General features: G+C 36.7%; 1 protein-coding gene across 3 annotated transcripts in view; it reads left to right on the forward strand.

Moving 5' to 3' along the window:
- MTDH (metadherin) overlaps positions 1-20714 on the forward strand; it is a 55150-nt gene extending 34436 nt beyond the window's left edge. For 2 of the 3 annotated variants that reach the window (XM_059994944.1, XM_059994945.1), the window contains 6 exons: positions 987-1085; positions 7296-7420; positions 11763-11870; positions 14066-14206; positions 16805-16961; positions 17600-20714. In XM_059994944.1, coding sequence (XP_059850927.1) covers positions 987-1085; positions 7296-7420; positions 11763-11870; positions 14066-14206; positions 16805-16961; positions 17600-17670 — 701 coding nt within the window. In that variant the 3' untranslated portion in view covers positions 17671-20714. The remainder of the gene's footprint in view (positions 1-986; positions 1086-7295; positions 7421-11762; positions 11871-14065; positions 14207-16804; positions 16962-17599) is intronic. The other variant, XM_059994946.1, reaches the window with a different exon arrangement.
- Positions 20715-21747: the final 1033 nt, after the last annotated feature.

The raw sequence follows: 21747 nt of genomic DNA on the forward strand, positions 1-21747 counted from the left end.
AAGTGAAAATTTATAAGTGAGTAAGGACTTTTGTGAGGGGAAGTGTCTTTTATACTAACAGGTATTCTTCTTAACCCTTTATCAGTGGCTCTGAATGCAAAGTGAATATCACAGTCACCTAAGAAGGACTCCAAAACATGTGCAAATTCTGATTCAGAAGGTCTGGGGTATATAAATCCCTGATGGAAAACCACTGCTTTACATTTCTATTCTAAAACGAATTTATGGCTATAGAGCCAAGGATTTTTGACCTGGCATCCTTTAATTTATATGCAAAACTTTGTGTAAGTCCTGGACAGTAGTCCAACCACAGCTTTCATCATATTGCTAAAGGACTGTGTGACCCCACTCACCCCACCTATTCCCCACCTCCTAAAAAAGTAAAAACAGAAAAAATTTAGAAGATAATATTCTCTTGCTTTTAAGTGCACTTGAACTTACCTTGGTCTCTAAACCACCAGCACAACTGTCTTATTCTCTTTGGCTTCTTTCTGCCTTACCTCTCTAGATAGTCATCTATTTCTTTTATTTTTTCTTAGGCAGAAGGTTCTAGCAAGCTCAGACATTTTCTAGTTGTGTCCTTCAGGGTTCTAAGGATAGAGGCATACCCTGAAATTTCCAGTATTTCTTTTATGCTTTATTATTTTTCATGAAGAAGAAAAATAAAACAATTTTTCTTTGACTTCTTGAAATTTGTAGATACCTGGTTTGAAGTATATATTATAAAGGACAAAATCTAAGGGATTGGTACTAGGGAAAAAATATATTTCTGATCAGTGAATTCAATCCAGTGATTATCGTGCTTAATCTAAAATTACCCTCAATTCTGCTTTTCTTTATCTTAACTCTTTTTCTGATGTCTGCAGTTTTCCTTTTAGGAGAAATAAAAAATAATTAAGTCTTCGTGTGCAAAGTATAGAACTATTGTTATGAAACATCATTAGAAAATTCCATTTTTAATTTTATTGCATTCGTTTTCATTTAAGGGTCTACTGCTGAGCCAGTTTCTCAGTCTACCACTTCTGATTATCAGTGGGATGTTAGCCGTAATCAACCATATATCGATGATGAATGGTCTGGGTTAAGTATGTCCTTTTAAAAATTATCAGTTTATTTTTGTTTTTGTTTTCAGAATTTTCTTTCTAACACCCTAATTCATGCTTTATGTTTTAATTTTAATCCTAATTTTTCACCTTTTAGGTCATAGTAATATAGTTTAATACCAAATGTATACTACTTGTAAACTGACTATTGAATACCTGTAGAATTAAAACTAAATTCACTTTTCATGACTGAGGCAATATTTAAACATGAAGTTTTCTTATAATTGCTCTGTAGTTTGTCTAGTTTTTAAATTGTTTTAAATGAATGTTCTATTTCTTTTCCTAGTTTTAATATAATAGAGTAAATAGAATATACAGGAATGGCTTTGAATTCATGAGGTATGCACGTTTTTATATTGGTAGAAAACCATTTTCTTAGTCTCATTTCCAGTAGAAGCATAGGAAAGTTAAAGGCAAGAGTCACAAAAAAAGAGGAAGGGAAAAGGAAGAATATGGTTTTTATGTTCAGAAAGTTCATACCATCTTCATTTAAAAAAAAAAAACATTTTCTTTTTCCCCACAACCTTAAATGTTAGAATTTAAAACCCTCTGGAAACAGGACTTTCCTTATCCTCAGTATCTAGTGCAGTTTTTTATACACAGGTGTTCAATAGTACTAATGATAATAAAATCAAACACCTGACTGTGCCAGGCAGTGATCTAGATGGTTTAAGTCTTATGCATATTATTAGCTTGTTTAGTACAATTCTGTGAGGTAGGTATTTTTTTTTCCCACACTTTCCAGTTGAAGAAACTGAGGTAAAGAAAAGTTATCTAATTTTCCCCAGCCACACAGTTAAGTGGAAGAGCTAGTATCAAACTTTGGTAGTCTGGCCCCCAGAGTTCATGTTCTTAACCACTGCATGGTACAACCTCGATGATGATTGTAATCATGAAGGTATGCTTGCAACACAATCCAAAGATTAGTCTTAGACTAGTCTCTGTTAGATTCGTTGAAGCACAGTTGAGGGAGGTGAGGTTGGAAAGGTATATTAGGAAGGACCATATTGTGAAAAGCCTTGAATTGCTGGCTAAGTATTAGGGAGCCAAGGGTCAGAGTACTAGTTTAGAAGGTAGATCCTAGTTCTAGTCCTGACTTTAAAACATAGTACCTCGGGCTTCCCTGGTGGCGCAGTGGTTGGGAGTCCGCCTGCCAATGCAGGGGACACGGGTTCGTGCCCCAGTCCGGGAAGATCCCACATGCCGCGGAGCGGCTAGGCCTGTGAGCCATGGCCGCTGAGCCTGCGCGTCCGGAGTCTGTGCTCTGCAACCGGAGAGGCCACAACAGTGAGAGGCCCGCGTACCGCAAAAAAAAAAAAAAAAAAAAAAAACATAGTACCTCATATGTCTTGGACTTTGTCACTTATCTTGGAATCTAGATTAATTGACCTGTGAAACAGAGCAAATAATCTTTCATATCTACTTCCATAGAGTGTTATGAGGTTTTAATGAGGGAGTGAACATGAAAGCTCTTTGAAAATTATAAAGTATCAGATAAATACAAAGTATTACAAGGATGTGAAGCACTGTTTTGTGGGGGGCGGGGGAGGAAACAGTCTGTACTTCGGGAAGAATGAGCTGCTATATGCAAAATAGAATTGAGGAGTGATTGTAAGAAAATAGCACTGAGTTGTCTTGGGCAGCTGTGGGTTGAAGCTGAGGAAAATGGAGCAAACAGGGCTCTAGGCTTCCCTGCTTGGAAAGAATAGCTCTACTTCTATCTTTTTATTCTTGTGATAATGAAAAACACAATTGGCTGATAAATAAGAGACTGAAATAAACATATCCATGGGACTCTGTACTTAAGTAATAAGTATCAGACCGCCTTTTTTGTTTGTTATGCTGTATTGGCAGTCTTTTCAGTCCAAAGTTACTCTTTAACCTCATTTTCTCTGTGAATTTTATTTTTTGTGTTATCTTCTTTAATGTCGCTAATTTTGGTACTCAGTGAATTTAGTTATTCCTTCTAAATTTATAGAATGCATGAAGTATTTGAGATTACTAATCCACAAAGTATATATATACTATCTTTACATTTAACAATGTGATACGATTAATATATTGACCCTCTGGTTTGAGGCATAAACATCATTATCTAGCAGAAAGGCATTGAATTTACCCAAGCACTTGAATATAAAGTTAAGATGCTGGAACTTCCCTGGCAGTCCAGTGGGTAAGGCTCTGCGCTCCCACTAGAGGGGGCACAGGTTTGATCCCTGGTTGGGGAACTAAGATCCCGAATGCCACGCATTGAGACCAAAAAAAATTGTTTAATAAAGTTAAAGATGCTAAAGTACAGAAGGTAATGTTTTTTAAAGACAGATGTTAATCATTCAATTATCTTGATCATAAAGGAACAATATCGTCATAACCCCTGTAAAAAGTCAGATGTTGAATAGAATTTTGTTTTTGTTGGCACACCAGAGTGAAAGAATTAACGGCAGCATAGTGAATGGGTTGAGAGCATGGGCTTTGAGGACAGACTACCTGGGTTCGAATCTTAGCTTCATTGTTTTTCTGTGCTTCAGTTTCATCATCTGTAAATATAATATTTCTTCCCTCACAGACTTGTTGAGAGGATTAAGTGACATAATACTTATAAAGCCCTTAGAACACTGCCTGATACATTGTAAATATTCAGTAAGTGCTGTGATGCTATTGATGATATTCTTCTAGGAGCATAATTAGTCTACTCAGTGGGGTTAATTTGTAAATTGTCTGTTTAAACACTAGAGAAATTCTTTCTAACATATTTGTTTTATTTTATTAAAGTTAATGCTGAACTAAGTTCTGACCAGAAACAGCTGACAACCATTTTCTTACTGAGATAAAAAGGAAAATAGCTACGGGATGCTTAAACCTAAAACATTATTTCACAAGCAAATTCAATAGAGAGACAAATTCCTTACCATTTTGAAAAGACAGCTAATATAAAGCTCTTTGGAAAGACTTTGGCAAACTAATGGGAGAATTTTAAGAAATGAGAAATTACTCTATAAATGGAGGGAACTATGCTATGAATGAAACTGTACTACATAGTTTCAAGGAAACTAAGATTATTAGCACCAAGTATATGTATACTTGGTGCTAATAAACTAAGGTTCATTAGGCCCATGAACCTTAAGAATTATGCGTTGTCTCCTGGTGACAATTTTTAGGCTTAGTTGATTGATCTGTTGTTTTAAAGTAGTTTTATTTGGGGAATTCCCTGGTTAGGACTCTGCACTTTCACTGCCAAGGGCCCCAGTTAGATCCCTGGTTGGGGAACTAAAATCCCACAGGTCGGGGGTGAGGGGCGGTGGGAGGGTGGGGGGGAGTAGTTTTATTTGATCCCAGTTAATTTAAAAATTATATAAAAACCAACCTGAAATCAGTAAACGTGGAAAAATCACAATAAAGCTTTATAAAGCCTGTAGAGATTTATGCTTCTATTAATGTTCTGATAGAAGTTGAAACATAGACTACAGTTACTCCTCAAACTTTATGGCTGTCTAAGCCTTTTACAAAAAAAGATAATTTTACCGAGTACTTTACTAGATTTTTATCCCTCACCCCCCACCACCACCGTATTTATTAAGAAAAGAGTTTATATGTTAAATAGTGCCCATTCACTTAAACTTTTTTTTTTTTTTTGACAAAATAAAGTTTTTTTTCCGACAGGAATCCCTAAGTGACCTGGCTTATGGACAGCAATTTTCCAAATCTGGGTTTCTTATTTGTGAGGTTTAAGCAAAACAGTTGACAGCTTTGGCATTCAAATCTCCTAATAATATTTTTAATGAATGCTTGGTGTAAGATGAGCAATTGGTTCCAGACATCTACTAGATACTTTTTTTTTTTTTTTTTTTTGTCTGTGCTGGGTCTTAGTTGCAGCACTCGGGATCTTCCTTGCGGCATGCGGGATCTTTAATTGCAGGATGTGGACTTCTTAGTTGTGGCATGTGAACTCTTAGTTGCGGCATGCATGCGGGATCTAGTTCCCCGACCAAGGATCGAACCTGGGCTCCCTGCATTGGGAGCACAGTCTTACCCACTGGACCACCAGGGAAGTCCCATACTACTAGTACGGGAGGTCACATACTACATACATATTTACTTATAAAAATGACTTCTGCATTAAAACATAACCAAGTGTATCTTATTGAGAGATTTATCAGGATTGGGAGAAATAAATTCTTAATTGTGTATGCCTGATAGCTTAGAAACTGTCTTTCTATCGTTAATGTCATCAGTGATATATTAAAAGCAGTAGGTACCATTTATTGAGCACTTACTGCATTGCTATGAACTGCTTTACATGTATCTAATATAATCCTTTCAACAATCCTATGAAGTTGGTACATAGCCAATTAAGATTGAGACATTTGACCAAAATCACATAGTTATTAAATGGTAGAGCAATATTCAGATATAGGTCTGTTTGGTTCTAAGGTCCATGCTCTTAACCTCTATGCTGTTACTGTGTAATACTGGCTCTGGATACCTGCTCATGGTAGTAAATTTAGAAATATATGAAGGAACTTCCTTTTTTGTAACACATTTCACACTTGTAATCACTCCATGTTTTTCCTCTACTGGACCATAAATTCTTGCTTATGATGTTTTCAGTCTCTCCCCATCCTCTACTGGTTTAGCCCCTCTTCTCCCTTTTCGCACTTCCCATGACAGAATCTGTCACTCTGTACTTAATTGTTGTACTTACTTATCTTCATCCCTGAGTAGACAGACTGCGAGCTCCATGTGGGGAGGGATTATTTCATACTCATTTTTGTACCTCTGTTATCTGTCTAGCTCAAGTTCTAGTATTTAGTAAGTACTTAATAAGATGAAATTCCTGTAACTCCGTTGTTAAGATGTATCTATTATTAATGTATTCTTTTCTTTTGTCTCTTCTTCTTATAAATTTGGGATCATGTTGCACAGGCAGTTTTGTCTATGATTTTTATTCTATGAGCATTTTCCCAGATCACAATATATTTATCCAAAACATAGATTTTTTTTTAAGTCTTCATGAGGTCATATAATAATACCTCCCCTCTAAACAAAAATAATAGAATTCATGTGGAAAAATAAGAATAGTGAAGAAGATAAGAGTAATGCAGGCAGATTTGTTGTTCTAGATAATAAAATATATTACAAGTTATATTTTGTATGACAGGAATAGATGAATGGAACAGAAATTCCAGAAATGGACTGAAGTGTATATTTAAGAATTTAATATTTCATAAAAGTAGCATTTGGCATTAATTGGGGAAAGGTTGGAGTTTTTTTCAATAAAGAGCAATGTTAGAATGACTTGTTAACCATTTAGAAATAAAGTCTAAGTTCTGTTATGTTAACATTAAGTAGTTATTATAGGTGTATATATGGATGTGTATGATGTCCAGGGAGAGGAGGGAAGAATTAATTTTGAGAGCTACTTATCTAACCAGGGTAAAGCCAAAGATTGTTTTTCTCTTTTAGAATAAGCCAGTGATAGCTTCCCAAAGGAGGTAAAAATTCAGTGCTTCCTAGCGTGAAAGAATTTGGAAGTCTAGATTAGAAATTTATTCTTCAAAAAAAAAAAATTTTTTTTTCTTGAGAAGAGGGTGATAGAAGCCCTGAAAGTGACTCATATATTTTGGAAAGATAAAAGTAGCATTGAATAATCTGAAAAAATATAAGAAGGTAAAGTATTTTTTTAAAAAGAGGAGAAAAAGAAGAGGTTGACTATTGTGCATGACTTGGTGAATTTGAAGAAGAACCTAATGTTAAACAGTTCACAAGGAGGGAAGAGCGTGATTTCGGCACTGCTGTTAGAGAGTGACTCATTTTACACCCTGAGGGGACAAATCAGAAAAAATGACCAAGTCCTAGATGAAGTTACACATAAACAGTGAAAAGAAAGCAAATTCAGGGGATAAACTTCCTTTGATAATAAAGGAAGTAGCGAGAGTGGAATAAATGGTTAATTCATAAGTTTTCTGGAGTTTCTTAGACATTCCATCTAGTCATATAATGTGCCCAGCAGAAGTTGGGTAAAGGTTTTTACCGTCATGTTATTGGGTATTTTTCCTAGCCCTTAAAATGTACTTGGGAGGAAGAAGAGCAGTAGTTTAAAATTACAGCTTAGTTCAACATAAGGAATTTGGGGTTTTGCATTTAGTTTTTGGCAGAAGTGACAGATACCTAATTGACACTGTTAAATTTTAGATGGTATGTCTTCTGCTGATCCCAGCTCTGATTGGAATGCGCCAGCAGAAGAGTGGGGAAATTGGGTAGATGAAGAAAGAGCTTCACTTCAAAAGTCCCAGGAACCAATTCCTGATGATCAAAAAGTGAGTAAAGGGATTAGTGGGTGTTTAAGCAACCAACTGTATTGGAATTAAGGGTTACATTCTGTATTACAAATATATCCAGGGGTAGAGTTGCTTCAGAGAGACATTCTAATCATATTTGCTTCAGTCATCTTATGTCCACATGCCTTCTCTCCATTACTGTTTCTTCTTTCCACAAATTATTGAGGATTCTACTATGTGGAAAGCACTATTATATACTGATAAGAAAAAAGACGCACAATTCCTGTCCTCATCAGAATTATTATAACAGCCTACCAACTTTTATTATGTTTAGAGAAGAGTAGATTGGTTCTCAATGAAAAATAAAGGAAAGCTTCATAGCAAGATAAGACTGAGAACCTTATGAAAAAGGGACCAAGGCAGGAAAGTAACATGTTTGGTGGAGAGGTATAATACACGTGTGGAATCAATTGGTGGTAGGATCAATTGTTTGTACGTCAGTCTCCCTTTCTAGGCTTCATTCCTTAAAGAAAGGGACCGTGAAGTTTTAATTTTGTAGCTCTATAAACTAGAGCTACAAAACATGATTCACATTCAGTAAATGAATAAATAGATGAAATGAGTGGTATATATACCTTGCCACATTTTTATGGAATTCTAGAAGTAATGAGAACCTACTGACAGCTTTTAAACTAGGGATAACCTAATCATTGCTAGGGTTAGAAAAATTAGGCTGGGAGCTTCCCTGGTGGTCCAGTGGGTACGACTCCAAGCTCCCAGTGCCGGAGGCCGGGGTTTGATCCCTGGTTGGGGAACTAGAATCCTGCTTGCTTGCTGCAGCTAAGAGCCCTCATGCTGCAACTAAAAGATCCCGCATGCCGCGACTTCCCTGGTGGTCCAGTAGCTAAGACTCCACACTCCCAATGCAAGGGGCCCAGGTTCAATCCCTAGTCAGGGAACTAGATCCCACATGCCGCAACTAAGAGTTCAAATGCCACAACTAAAGATCCCGCATGCCACAACTAAAAAAAGATCCCATGTGCCACAACGAAGATCCCGCACACAGCAACAAAGATCCCGCATGCCGCAACTAAGACCCAACACAGCCAGCCAAACAAACAAACAAATAAATAAATAAAAATAAAAAGATCACTCATGCCGCAACTAAAAAAGATCCTGCGTGCTGCAACGAAGATCCTGTGTGCCACAACTAAGACCTGGCACAGCCTAAATAAATAAATTTTTTGAAAAAGAAAAATTAGGCTGGATATAGCAAAAATGAGAAGACTGGTTTGGGAGGCTATTTTATACTATTTTGATTTCATGAATCAGGAGGAGATAATGAACTAAGTTGATAGCTTTGAAAAATAAATGGAAGTGGTTATTTACAAGAGTCATTAAGCTACTGATAGAACTTTTCTACTGGTTGGTTATAGAAAGAAGGGTGAAAAGTCAAAGAGGCTCTGAAGATACTAGGGCCATTATTATTCAACAGACATTAATTGCATCTGCCATGGGTCAGGTATTGTGCTAGTAGAGAAACAAGACACAATTACTGCCTTCGAGGAGCCTACAGTCTAGTTAGGGAGGAGAGGAGGGAGACAGGCACATTGGAAGATAAAAGTAATGTTATAATGTGTTAGGTATTATGGAAGCACTTCGGCGTTTTAGCAAAGGCATCCCAGAGGTTAAAGCAGAATGTGTAGCAAAGAGTGATCAGAAATGAGACTGGAAAGGGAAGCAGAAACCAGGTTCTGCAAGCCCTTGAATGTCACGTTTAAAACCTTGGATTTCCCGCCTGCCAATGCAGGAGACATGGGTTCGAGCCCTGGTCCAGGAAGATCCCACATGCCGCAGAGCAACTAAGCCCATCTGCCACAACTACTGAGCCTGCGCTCTAGAGCCCGCGCTCTAGAGCCCACATACTGCAACCACTGAGCCCGTGCGCCTAGAGTCCATGCTCCACAACAAGAGAAGCCACCACAAAGAGAAGACCGCGCACCACAATGAAGAGTAGCCCCTGCTCACCGCAACTAGAGAAAGCCATGCACAGCAATGAAGACCCAGTGCAGCCAAAAAATAAATAAATAATTAATTTTTTTAAAAAAATTGTTCTTAAAAAAAACAAAAAAAAATGACTTCCAGAATGGTAGCTTAGGTAACTGGGATGGTGAAAGTGGTGCTTCCAACAGAGAAAGCAAAAGCTAGTTAATTGGGGGAAGATGGTTGGTTCAGTTTGGGATGTGTTAGATGTAAGGTATTTTGTAGATATGCCTAAGAAAAGTTGGTTGCAACAGGTTAAAGCTTTGGGAAAAGATTTGTATTTGGAAGTAATTAGTATATGGTTGTTAAAACTTTGAGGGTGAGTGAAATGTGTAGAAAATTTTATAGAGTTGAAAAGAGCAATGTAATGAGCATAGAAATCTGGGGAACTCCCAACTTTTAACCCATGAAAGAAACTGAGGGAGGAGAGTTCTGGGACACAGAGGCTGAGACATTTGTTCTCTGGTAATTTAGAGCAGTTTGATTAGAAACCTTGGACTACAAGCCAGTCGGAGTAAGTTGAGTAAAATGATGGTTAAAAAATAATAAGGTATTTTTTTCTTGGGACTTCCCTGGTGGTCCAGTGGGTAAGACTCCGTGCTCCCTATGCAGGGGGCCCAGGTTCAATCTCTGCTTAGGGAACTAGATCCCTCATGCTGCAACTAAAACCTGGTTCAGCCAAATAAATAAATAAAAATTTTTTTTAAGATTTTTTTTCTTAAGCAAGTTTGGGTATGGATGGAGGAGAAGTAGTGGATAATAGCAAACTGTAGTATGATGAAGGGTTTTGTTGGGGTCGTTTGTATTTTAATGATAGGAGAGATTTTAGTGCAGGGGTCAGCAAACTTTTATTTAAAGGGCCATGCATTAGTGCAAAAGCAGCCATAGACAGTATGGATGGATTATAAATTGGCTGAGAAGCAGACTGACCAGAGTTCTTGTGACCTGAATATCCTTCAGAGGATGCATCTTTTCATATGACATTTTAATCATTGTGAGCCTATGGTAAAAACTTCTGTGGAAGTTTCTCCACAACTAGCAGCCAACTTGGACTGAAAGTCTCTTAGCTAAGTTTAGCAGGATTTGTGCAGGATTTGGTTTGGTTTTGTTTTTCCATCTGCTAGTAATTTCTGTAAACTATTTGATGGTTCATGAGACCTCCAAAATCATCCTAATGACTATGGTGCTGAGCAGAGAAATAGCAAGTTAGCTATATCATCTCTCCCGTTAAGTAGAGTCTAAGAATCTTGGCTGTCATCTGTACAGAATAATCTAAAAGCACTTTTCCATAGAAAACTCAGCTATATGGTATGTGTGAAGAAATATCATTCATACTAATTTAACAATTCTAATTTGCTATTCTTGTCATGCAGAATATTATTTTCAATGACATTCCTTCTCAAATTCAATTTTTTTAATTAAGCCTTTTCTTTTGAGGTAATTATAGAGTCACATGTACTTTTTAAAATATTTTATTTATTTATTTATTTTGGCTGCGCTGGGTCTTCATTGAGGCATGTGGGCTCAGAGTTGCCGCATGCAGGCTTCTTGGTTGCGGCATGCTACCTCTTAGTTGTGGCCTGCATGTGGGATTTAGTTCCCCGACCAGGGATCGAACTCAGGGCCCCTGCATTGGGAGCACGGAGTCTTACCCACTGGACCAGCAGGGAAGTCCCAGAGTCACATGTACTTGTAAGAAATAATGCAGAAAAATCCCTTGTACCCTTTGCCCAGTGTCCCCCAATGGTAACATCTTGCAAAAGTGTAGTACAGTGTCAAAACCAGGACATTGGCATTGACATGGTCAAGATACGGAACATTTCTAATGTCTTTTGTGAAATATCTGTTGTATCTTTTGCACACTTTCTGATTGGATTGTTTATTTGTTTATTGTTGAATTTTGAGTGTTTTTTTATATAATCTAGATACAAGTCCTTTGTTGGATATGTGGTTTACAAATATTTTCTCCTACTCTGTAGCTTGTCATTCTCTTAACAGGGTCAAGTTCAGTTTTAATGCAAATAGTTCTGTGTTTAAATAAAATGAATTACCTAAGAAACGAGTTTTTAAAAACCAAGGTTTACACAGCTGTCTAATTGATCATGTAGTGAGTGATGAAAGATGTAAGAAAAAGAGGTTTATTGTAATAGAAGAGTGAAGTTCCATGCACTTTTGTTATTTTTTGAGTATGTGATTTCAGATCAGTTTTATTGTTACTAATTCTTATTTAGAATTTGGGAGAAAAAGACTGCACCTAATGAATTATTTCATAATAATTTTCTGAATAATGAAAACTTAACCAGTTGGTTCACTTCAGTATTTTTGCTTTTAAAATCAGGTTTCAGATGAAGATAAAGAAAAGGGAGAGGGAGCTCTTCCAACAGGGAAATCTAAAAAGAAGAAAAAGAAAAAGAAGAAGCAAGGTGAAGATAACTCTCCTGCACAGGTAAAGTATAAAACAACAGACATCATTCATTAAGCACCTACTGCTGACTTGTGAAAAGATAATTTGCAGATGCTGAGAAAATGTAGAGATATAAAGACACCATGTGAGACATCAAATTTACTTGAGAAGCATTTGAAAAGTCATAGAATGTTTTAAACATTTTATGTGTCATACTGTAATAAAAATGTTATTGCTTTAAAGAAAATATCAAAGGTATAAACCAAAAGCAAATAACTAAAATTCTAAATTAGATGCATTTTAGTTTATATTATGATGAAATGGAACAGGGGGTACAGTATTTCACACATACAGAAATTCTTTGAGTAATGGAATTTAGCAAATTAGAATTTTAGCACATTTAGAAGAACCATGTGCATAACAAGTGGAGTCTTTCCCTTGACTTTGAGTTTGCTGGCTGTTCGACTTGGTATCCTTTCCTGATTTTTTGGCTTCTAACAGAAACTTTCTATTTATATCACTCCTACATTTTCCTTTTCTTTTCTTTGGTTTTTCCTATCTGGGAAAGTATTTTTAGATCATTATATAGATGAAAACAAAGATTTTAATTTCAAATGTACTAGATTACTGGAAATATGCATGGATTTGTTTTTGAAAGCATTATCACTATTACATTACAACTTATGAAAATCTTATTTCTTACTTACAACCATGTGGCTAATTGTTTTCATTCCTTTAAATGTAGGAGATAACCAGAATTTCTAGAGGATAGGCTACATAGTAATTTTCCTACTTATTCTATTTGGAAAAAGTTTCAGCGTGACTTTTTAAAGAAGTATGTGTTCAGTTCTTTTTTGTTGTGGGGAGCACAACCCTTCATAAATGATACCATTCCATTATCAGTATTAGTTTTTTCTCAGTAATAATAGATGGGCATTAAGGTTAACATAACTAAGATCAATGGGCATAAAAACAAAAACTATACAGTAGGTGTGCTTTTCTTGTTAGCTGAACTAGCTGATGAGAAGTGTTATTGATAGGCATACTTTGTTTAGTAATACTATCTGAAATCCATTTAGCCAAACTTTTTCTGGATTTCTGTGATTCATACTATGGACTTTACTAATACTGCTTTTCTGACTTGTAGATTAGGTGAGTTCCTTTTAAAAGAAATTTTGTGGGGTAGATGTATTCCTTAAATTTCAGATTAATTGGCAAAGGTCATTAAATTGTGAAAGTTCCTTTGGTATTCTGATATTCCTTTTTAAAAAATGTTTGATCTGTTTTTTAAATATAGTGAATAAGTATACAGGTTTTAGAGTCAGATCTGTATTCACATTTTAGTTCTGCCATTTACTGAGTTGTTTTTTTGTTTGTTTGTTGTATTTTGCACAAGTTCCTTAACTGCATAGATTGTTTTGAGAATTAAATGAGATATCCGTGAAGTTTTGTGTAAAGTACATAGCACAGAGTAGCCTATGCATAAATGATTACGTTTTGGAATTTTTTTTTTCCTTACCATTCACAATGATAGTCCTATTTAATATATTCTAATTCATACTTACTTCACATACCTAAGCATGTAATGTCTTTTAAAAAGTTTGAAGACCTAAGAATGGAAATGTTCAAACTTGGAAAAGACCATAAAAATTATCTACACAAATTTTATTTTACAGTTGAGGAAACTGCAGTTTGGGGAAATCAAAGATTTGTCCTTGACGTAAGCATTTGTCCTTGACTTAGCTAGGTTGTGGCATGGCCAAAACTGAAATTCCTATCTGTGTCCTTTCTACTATGTAAGCTTAATTTATCTAGAAAATGCACTTATGTATAAATATTTCATTCCTTGAAGAAATCATTAAGTGAAATGCTATTTCTAAAGTCTTAAAGTAGCACCTAATTCCCCGTGTACTTTTTATAAAAGGAAAAAAATACTTGTTTGGTTTAGTAAATTAAATGGTTCCCATTTGGGGACGTGAGTGTGTTGTTTTTTAATTCACAGTTGATTTAAATCCCTGAGGAAAGCAGGGATGGTGAACGTATATTCCATATGTACCTATGGTTAAAATTCTTTGAATAATTTTTTTTTTATGCTCTTTTAAGCCATTTGGGCAGTTTCTGAAATAAAATTATCTTCTTGGAATATCTTCTGGACAGTAGTACTATAAACCAAATAGATTTTAATTAGTAAAAAAATGAGTGATTTGTATCATCTAATGCACTACTTTTCTCTGTAGGACACAGAAGAATTAGAAAAAGAGATTAGAGAAGAGCTCCCAGTGAATACCTCTAAGGTCCGTCCAAAACAGGAAAAAGCTTTTTCTTTGAAGACCATAAGCACTAGTGATCCAGCTGAAGCGCTCATCAAAAATAGCCAGGTAGGGCTTCTCTGGTGGCGCAGTGGTTGAGAGTCCGCCTGCCGATGCAGGGGACGTGGGTTCGTGCCCCGATCCGGGAAGATCCCACATGCCGCGGAGCGGCTGGGCCCGCGAGCCATGGCCGCTGAGCCTGCGCGTCCGGAGCCTGTGCTCCGCAACGGGAGAGACCACAACAGTGAGAGGCCCGCATACCGTAAAAAAAAAAAAAAAAAAAAATAGCCAGGTAACTTTCTGATATGTAAGGAATAAAATTTTGATGACTTGAGAATTGTATTAATAGTAATATTTTATGGAGGCCCATGCTAAACATTTTAAATACACCAAATTGCCCTTACAACAACCCCACAAGAAAGGTACAACCCATTATATAAATGAGTTTAGAGAAGTTGAATAAGTTGGCCCAAGTCCCATAACTATCAGATGCAAAACTAGAGAGAACCACTAGACTGTATTTTTTTCTTAAATATCTAGGCATACAAGGGATAGATGGCTTACAGAAAATGTGACTGGTTCCACTTTCCCAAAAGCATGCACATAATATAAAACGACTATGGTCCGACCTCTCAGAATGTAGCATTTGTTTAAAATTTGCTGACAGTATCTTGAACTGTGTGCCTCTGTGGAAAATTTTGATATGTCAGAAGGGACCATTTTACAAAAGGTCTAGACCAGTGACACAAAGACCATAGCTCTTTAAAAGTCTGATTTCTAATTTGGTAAGTTATATCATATAGAAATATAAGAAATATGAATGACCATGAAATTCTGCATGATTCGTTTATATACTCATTCAAAAAATGTATTGAGAACCTACCACAGTGCCACACACTAGTTAAGGTTCTGGGGACACATCAAAGAACAAAGCAGACAAAAAAATCTCTGCCTCTATGGAGGCTACATATTTAATGAGACAGCTTTACACAAGAACCTGAATTACTGTTAAGAGAAAGAATTTGTAACAGTCTGGTACTAAAAATCTTAACCATACTTCCTATTTGGACTTGATGCTTTTAATTCCCTGAGAGTATTTTGACATAAAAGAATGCAGTCTCAATACATACATAGGACTTCCCTCATAGCGCAGTGGTTAAGAATCCGCCTGCCAATGCAGGGGACACGGGTTCGAGCCCTAGTCCGGGAAGATCCCACATGCCGCAGAGCAGCTAAGCCTGTGAGCCACAACTACTGAGCCTACGCTCTAGAGCTCCCGTACCTAGAGCCCGTGCTCCACAACAAGAGAAGCCACTGCAATGAGAAGCCCGCGCACCACAATGAAGAGTAGCCCCCGCTCACCGCAACTAGAGAAAGCCCACGTGCAGCAACGAAGACCCAGCGCGGCCAAAAATATATAAATAAACTAATTTTTTAAAAAATACATACATAAATTTAATAGTAAGACTGCAAAGGGTCACATGACATTTTGATGTTTTACTTAATAAGTCATTTTCAGAAGCTATCTTGTAAAGGATATTTGAGTCCTTCTGTGATTTAATATAGGTAAGTGAGAGAATGGGGGGGAAAGAGATTTAAAATGAGTACTGAACTTTTGGGTATGAAATAAATACAGGAAACATTATTAAAGTTGAACCAAGCAACATAAATGCAGCTTCAGATACCTGAGATAGGAAGAAGGAATTCTAGTAGTTACCTGGGTGCACACCTGCCTCTTGTTTCCTTTCCCGTTGTGCTTTCTTGAACCCATGGAGCCTGGAAGAACAAGGGGCAAGAGAAGCATGACTTACCCTTGTTTCTGTATTCAAAATAATCATCACAGGTAGAGCTAAAGGGTGAGATGATCTCTTACTCATCTGTTACAGCCTCAAGGCACTGTAGGTGTTGGAGTTTCTGTTGTTACCTGTCCTGAACATTCATTAACAGTCAGGCCTCATTCAGGCAAAACAGTTAGTTTACCTCTCTGCTCAGAGGTTGCAGAGGAGAAGGAAGATTCAAGAGTTCAGGCCCTACGCATTATGACTTCACTACCAGACTCAATAAAACTCTGACGATTTGGACCTGAGTTTTACTAGTTGCTTTAATAGATAAGACTCTAGTAGCCATAGTCTGCTGTATCTGAGGCCATCTTTTTCCTTGGGGAGGAAACTGAACCTATTGCTGCTGCTGTTTGAGATATCTCTAACTCTTGAGAAGAACAAAAGGGAGTATCACCTACTGGTAGTTCAGAAATGTGCTATTTTCTTTTTGCCTTCACATGAAAAGGTTTTGAGGAGGTGAGAGTTAGTGGGAAGTGGGCAGAAGCATTGAATACCAAAACATAAAAAAATCCTGTTACTTGTAATGAAAAAGAAAAATGTAAAAGTTAATGAAAATGGAATTATTCACTCATGTGAAATTCAGTAAACATCTTGTGATTTTACACATTTATCCATTTTTATCCCAACCTGTATTTGTGGATATTGTAAATAAAGACTTATTTGGTTATGTGTCACTAGAGGGCAGGCATGAGTTGTAGCGCTTCTGCTGATAAATTATTTGGCAACCATGTTCATATTACTGCTATACAGCCTCTTGTATTACTATGATATTTATTTTTATTTGAAATTTTTAATGAAAATCTAAGATAATTTCATTTCAAAATAGCCTATCAAGACTCTTCCACCTGCTATTTCTACCGAGCCATCTGTTATTTCATCAAAAAGTGATTCTGACAAGAGCTCTTCCCAAGTGCCACCGATGCTACAAGAAACAGATAAATCCAAGTCGAATACTAAGCAAAATAGTGTGCCTCCTTCACAGAGTAAGTAATTCTCATTTTTGGTTCTTTTGGTGTTCTCTGTACTGTCTATAAGTGTTACTATCTTAAAAGTCTAATGGATTACTTATTAGAGCATCCCTTTCCTCCTTTGTGAAGATTCCTTGGACCCTTGTGGACCTCAGTTGGGAGGACCAGGGAGCTGAAATCACTTCAGGCAAGAATAGGTGGCCAAGGACATACACAGAGGAGGGCTATGCCTGCCCTTACTTGCCCAGTCCCTCCCTTTTTCTGTGCACATGTTCTTGAGACTGCAAATTGTTCTGTGCCCTTTTTTTTCCACCTCTTTTTCTCCCTTTAGCTACCTTTAGTGTCCATTTTACCCACTTTCACTTTTATTACTTAGATTGAGTCTTTTAAACAATGGTTTTTCTAGGTCAAAACTGGTGAAATAATATCCATATCGTTAAACCAAATAATACAGAGGAAAGGAAAAGAGGAAGGCAGCCAGAGAATATCCTGAAAAACATGTAACTAGAACTTGAAAATGTAAACATAAAATGTGAGGCATCGTTAGTGGATCTCAAAGCATGTTTTTATTGATACTACTTTCATATTTTTGAAACAGAACAATATTTACTGTCCTCCTAACTCTCTCTCTCTTTTTTTTCCCCCCCTTTTAGCCAAGTCTGAAACTAGTTGGGAATCTCCCAAACAAATAAAAAAGAAGAAAAAAGCCAGACGGGAAACGTGAATATTTTTTTTCCTGAATTGGACATGTGTTTGCAAACACTGTCTTGAAGATTATGCTGTTTATGCAATAATTTGTGAACATGTACAGAGTTTTATATAAATTTAAACCAATTTTTAAAACAAAACTGTGAACACAACCACCGTAAAAATGGAATCAAAGGAAAGTTAATTTATGAAATTAAGAGGTCAGCAGAATTGGAAGACACTTGGGGAAAGTCTTTTCAATCTAACAAGAACGATCTTAATTTAAGAATATTATCCTGGTTTTACAACAGTGCCCTGTTTACAACAGATTGTGCCCTGTCTCATCTGCAGCTGAGGAATAAAGGATTCTGATTAGAGAGAGGGTTGCCTACATATTCGTAGGCAGCTTCTTGGATCTTATGCACGGAACTTAAACCATTTGAATCTGTTTTATGCTTAAATCAAAGTGCTTTGATCAAATGCATAATCTGCCATATCTTTACATATTTGTTGGTAGCAATTTGTATTAAAGAAATCACAAGTGCAAATAAAAAGTCATTTATCGTTTGTTTAACTAAACTGTCATGGTTTAGTTTACAATTTTTAAAAAGTTCTTAAAACATTCAAAATGCAGTTGACACTTGTATGGCTTATGAAGTTATTTTTGATAGTCTTACTTTACTTGAATTGTTCAAAGTACAGTATATTTTAAGTTAAGAAAGGTAAACTATATATTTGTTTTATACTTTTAAGGTTCAGACTCACAAATAATGCTCTTGTTGATGATTTGAAAACTTTCAGGCAAAATCCACCTTACATTTTTTCCTTTCCCTAGCAATTACTTTTTTTTCCAGCACCAACTCTTCATCATTACTAATACTTTTTTGACTTTAAAAATGAAATCTTTCACAAACTAGTTATACAGACAGAACTTTGATTATATGATGGAGAATGAAAAACTAAAGTCAGACAGCTTTAATTGACATTGTCAAGACCTCCAGTTATCAGGAATACATTTTTTTACTGCCTTAACCTGTAGTGCGTAGAATATGCATCAATTTCTTGAAGGGGATTCGTGTTTTTATAAGAATTTTCATGTAATTATTGCAATCATGATCAAATAAGGAACGTTTCCTGCTTGAAACTGTATTGATTTAAATGATGTGTGAGATGTTTCACCATTTTCAGGCACTGTGTAATTCTATTGTAATAAACTGGCAGGTATCTTTGTAACTATAAATAGTGCATGCTCAGCCATGTACACTGTAAATAGCCTTTACCAAACGTGTTTGACAAGGACCATGATTAACATCACTTAGTGAATTGTGATAAAGAAAAAAAGCCATGATTTATTCGATGTGATTGGCTTAATTGTTTTCCTGTGGCGCCAAGAATGAAACTGTTTAACAGCTGTAACCAATGGTACTGATCTGTCCATCCAATCTTGTCTTTATTATATTTGACTGTGGTTTGATAGTATTGCATTGTCACACTAGGAAAGCTAAAGAAACAAAATGCTTTTAGTTTTGCTGAAGACTGGCCTTATTAATGGACAGCTTTCCTAACAAGTGATTATTAACTTTTATCAGGTGTTAACATCTGTTTCAGGAACATGGCGGTATGTTTACATGTCAGAAGTTTTGTTTAATTCTATATTTCTAAATTGATTTGTTTAAATAAATTCAGCAAATGGATAGCATTGTTTTTATTTGCTTCAATATCGGGCGGGGTAAATAAGCTAAAGTGCCAGGAGTGGATTTCTTCAAATGACTGTGCTCTGTTCGCTTTATATAGATGCTTCCTAAAGAGATCCAAGGATTCCTACATTGCAGCACTTTGTAAAGGTATCACAAAGGAGAATTGAATAGGGAGTCTGTGTAATTTTAGAATGTGCCAAAAGATCTATGCTCAACAAATTGAATTGAACTCTCTCAACTCTACCTCACCATTTCTTTATTTTAGAATTGTGTTGGCTGTGTCGAATGTCGGACTTTATTTCTCCAGCTTAGTATCTCTCATTCAACCACCAACACCAGTGTTAGAAACACCATCTTTTGAGGGCAGATTCAGTGTTGAGACGGAGAAGTGCACTGCTAAATTGGGGTGGATCCAGGATGGAGATACCTGTCCCTTCTCTCTGGCTCAAGAACTAGGGCATGGATTTTTATCTTTTAAGAGATGGCAGCTATGAGTGATAAAATTAGTAAGTTCATTCTCTTACACATGAGTGAGATGCAAACTCTTGCACAAAGTATCATTGTTCATCGCTCTTCACTTGTTCCATAAAGTTGTTTATGTGACATGAAAGCAGTTTCTGGCATCTGAACAGAGGAACTGTTTTCCAACATAAACTCAGAAGGCAATAAAATCAAGGTAATGATTCAGGGGAGAGAGGGGAGCCTGTTGTCCTTTGGAGGCTTGGATTAGATGCTCCCCAAACCACTAGTAGGGAGATAAGTGATCCCTTCAGGCTTTGTCAGGGCTGGAGGGGACCCTTGTTCTGATTAGCAAACAAAGCCTCCTAGAGAAACTACTAAAACTCTCTCTCATCCTGACCTGTCTGCCCGTACTTAACTGAATGAAAATCCTTCCCTGTTCTGGAGCAGGGAGTAGTGGGTTAGGAATTCCCCAGACTGGAATCCTACCTCTCTGTATCCTGAATTGAGCAAAACAATAGTTGAGAGAGTCCAAAAATCAAGTATTGAAATAAAATGTCATTAATGTAATTGACCGTGTTTACTTTGTGCATGCATTTTATTGGGCGGGCAGTGGGAATGACTCATCTGAATCTAATGGTATTATTTCATAGGCTAATCCAGTTTGTACTTGGGTTAAAGATAATTGAAGGGCAATATTTAACTACAGAGTTTAGTTTTTCTTAATTACAAACAGTCCTCTATTAATAGAGTGTGAAATATCTTTCAAAATTTAGAATTTAGGATGTCTAACAGATGTCTTAAGACGTTCCTATAAGCTCATTGCACAAACTGGAATTACTTTCCAAAAGACTTAGGGAATGCAAATATGTTATTTGTAAAATGCATTGAGTATTGTAAATAAAACAAACCATTTTTGATTTAAGTTGCTCTTTACAGTTCTCTTACGGGAGGGCACTTCGCATCCTAAGCTAGTCTAAAGGCAATGACTTTTTGATGTTCTTGATGTTTCTAAACTATAGGTTCTAAATGTTTCAAATGTTCTTGATGCTCTGAAACCATAGTTGTACTTGCAGGCTTTACCACTGGCAAGTCAAGTATTTGGAGTGAAACATCTCTTGAAATGTCCCTGTTCGTGACACAGTGTTCTCTGTGGGAAACAGCTTCCATCTTATATCATCTTAGCAGTAGATGTAACTGCCACCAGGTGTAGTGTATCACTTGTATCAACCTTTTAAATTAAGGAAATTAAACTCAAATTTGGCATTATGTATTAGTATGGCTGTGTCCTAAACAATAGTGACTTAATATAGAAGTTTATTTCTCTTGCATGTAGGAAAAAAAAAGAGAGAAAGCAGGCCCAAGAAAGCAGGCCAGGGCTACTCTGACAGTCTGCAGGGCCAGGCATCCAAGGTCCTTCTGTGTTGCCCTTCCACATTCTCAACACGTGGCTTTCGTGTCACGGTTGCAGGCAGCTGCACTAGCTAGAAACCTCCTCTCAGCATTTCTGCTCCCCTCCTTTAAGAACACTTCTTCAAGTTACTCACACCACACAGGCTTATCCACCCAAACTCAGTCAGTTGATCCTACTAGCTACAGAGGAGGATGGGAAGTCATAGTGTTTCTCTTGGGCTGTCATGGGCCAAAGTAACATTTCAGGATTCATTACTGAGGAAGCAGTAGAGAAGTGGATATCAGGAACAGCTAGTGGTCTGTCACAGGGTTGACTACGTTGTGTATATCCTGCAGCCAAGCGTCACTTCTGAGGTTAGGTTTTAGCTTTTCCGATTGAGCGGAAAATTTTAAATCTCGGATGCTACTCAGAGTTGCAGCTAGTAATGTTTCAACTTATATGTAGTAGATTGTGGAAGAAATTTCTGCCACTCAGTGACTGCTTGAAATCCTAGAGACCCAGAGGCTTCAAAAAACTGAGCAGCCTGCTCTCACACCTACACTGC

The sequence above is a fragment of the Delphinus delphis genome, chromosome 17 (genome assembly GCF_949987515.2).
Source record: "Delphinus delphis chromosome 17, mDelDel1.2, whole genome shotgun sequence".
Taxonomy (NCBI): Eukaryota; Metazoa; Chordata; class Mammalia; order Artiodactyla; family Delphinidae; genus Delphinus; species Delphinus delphis.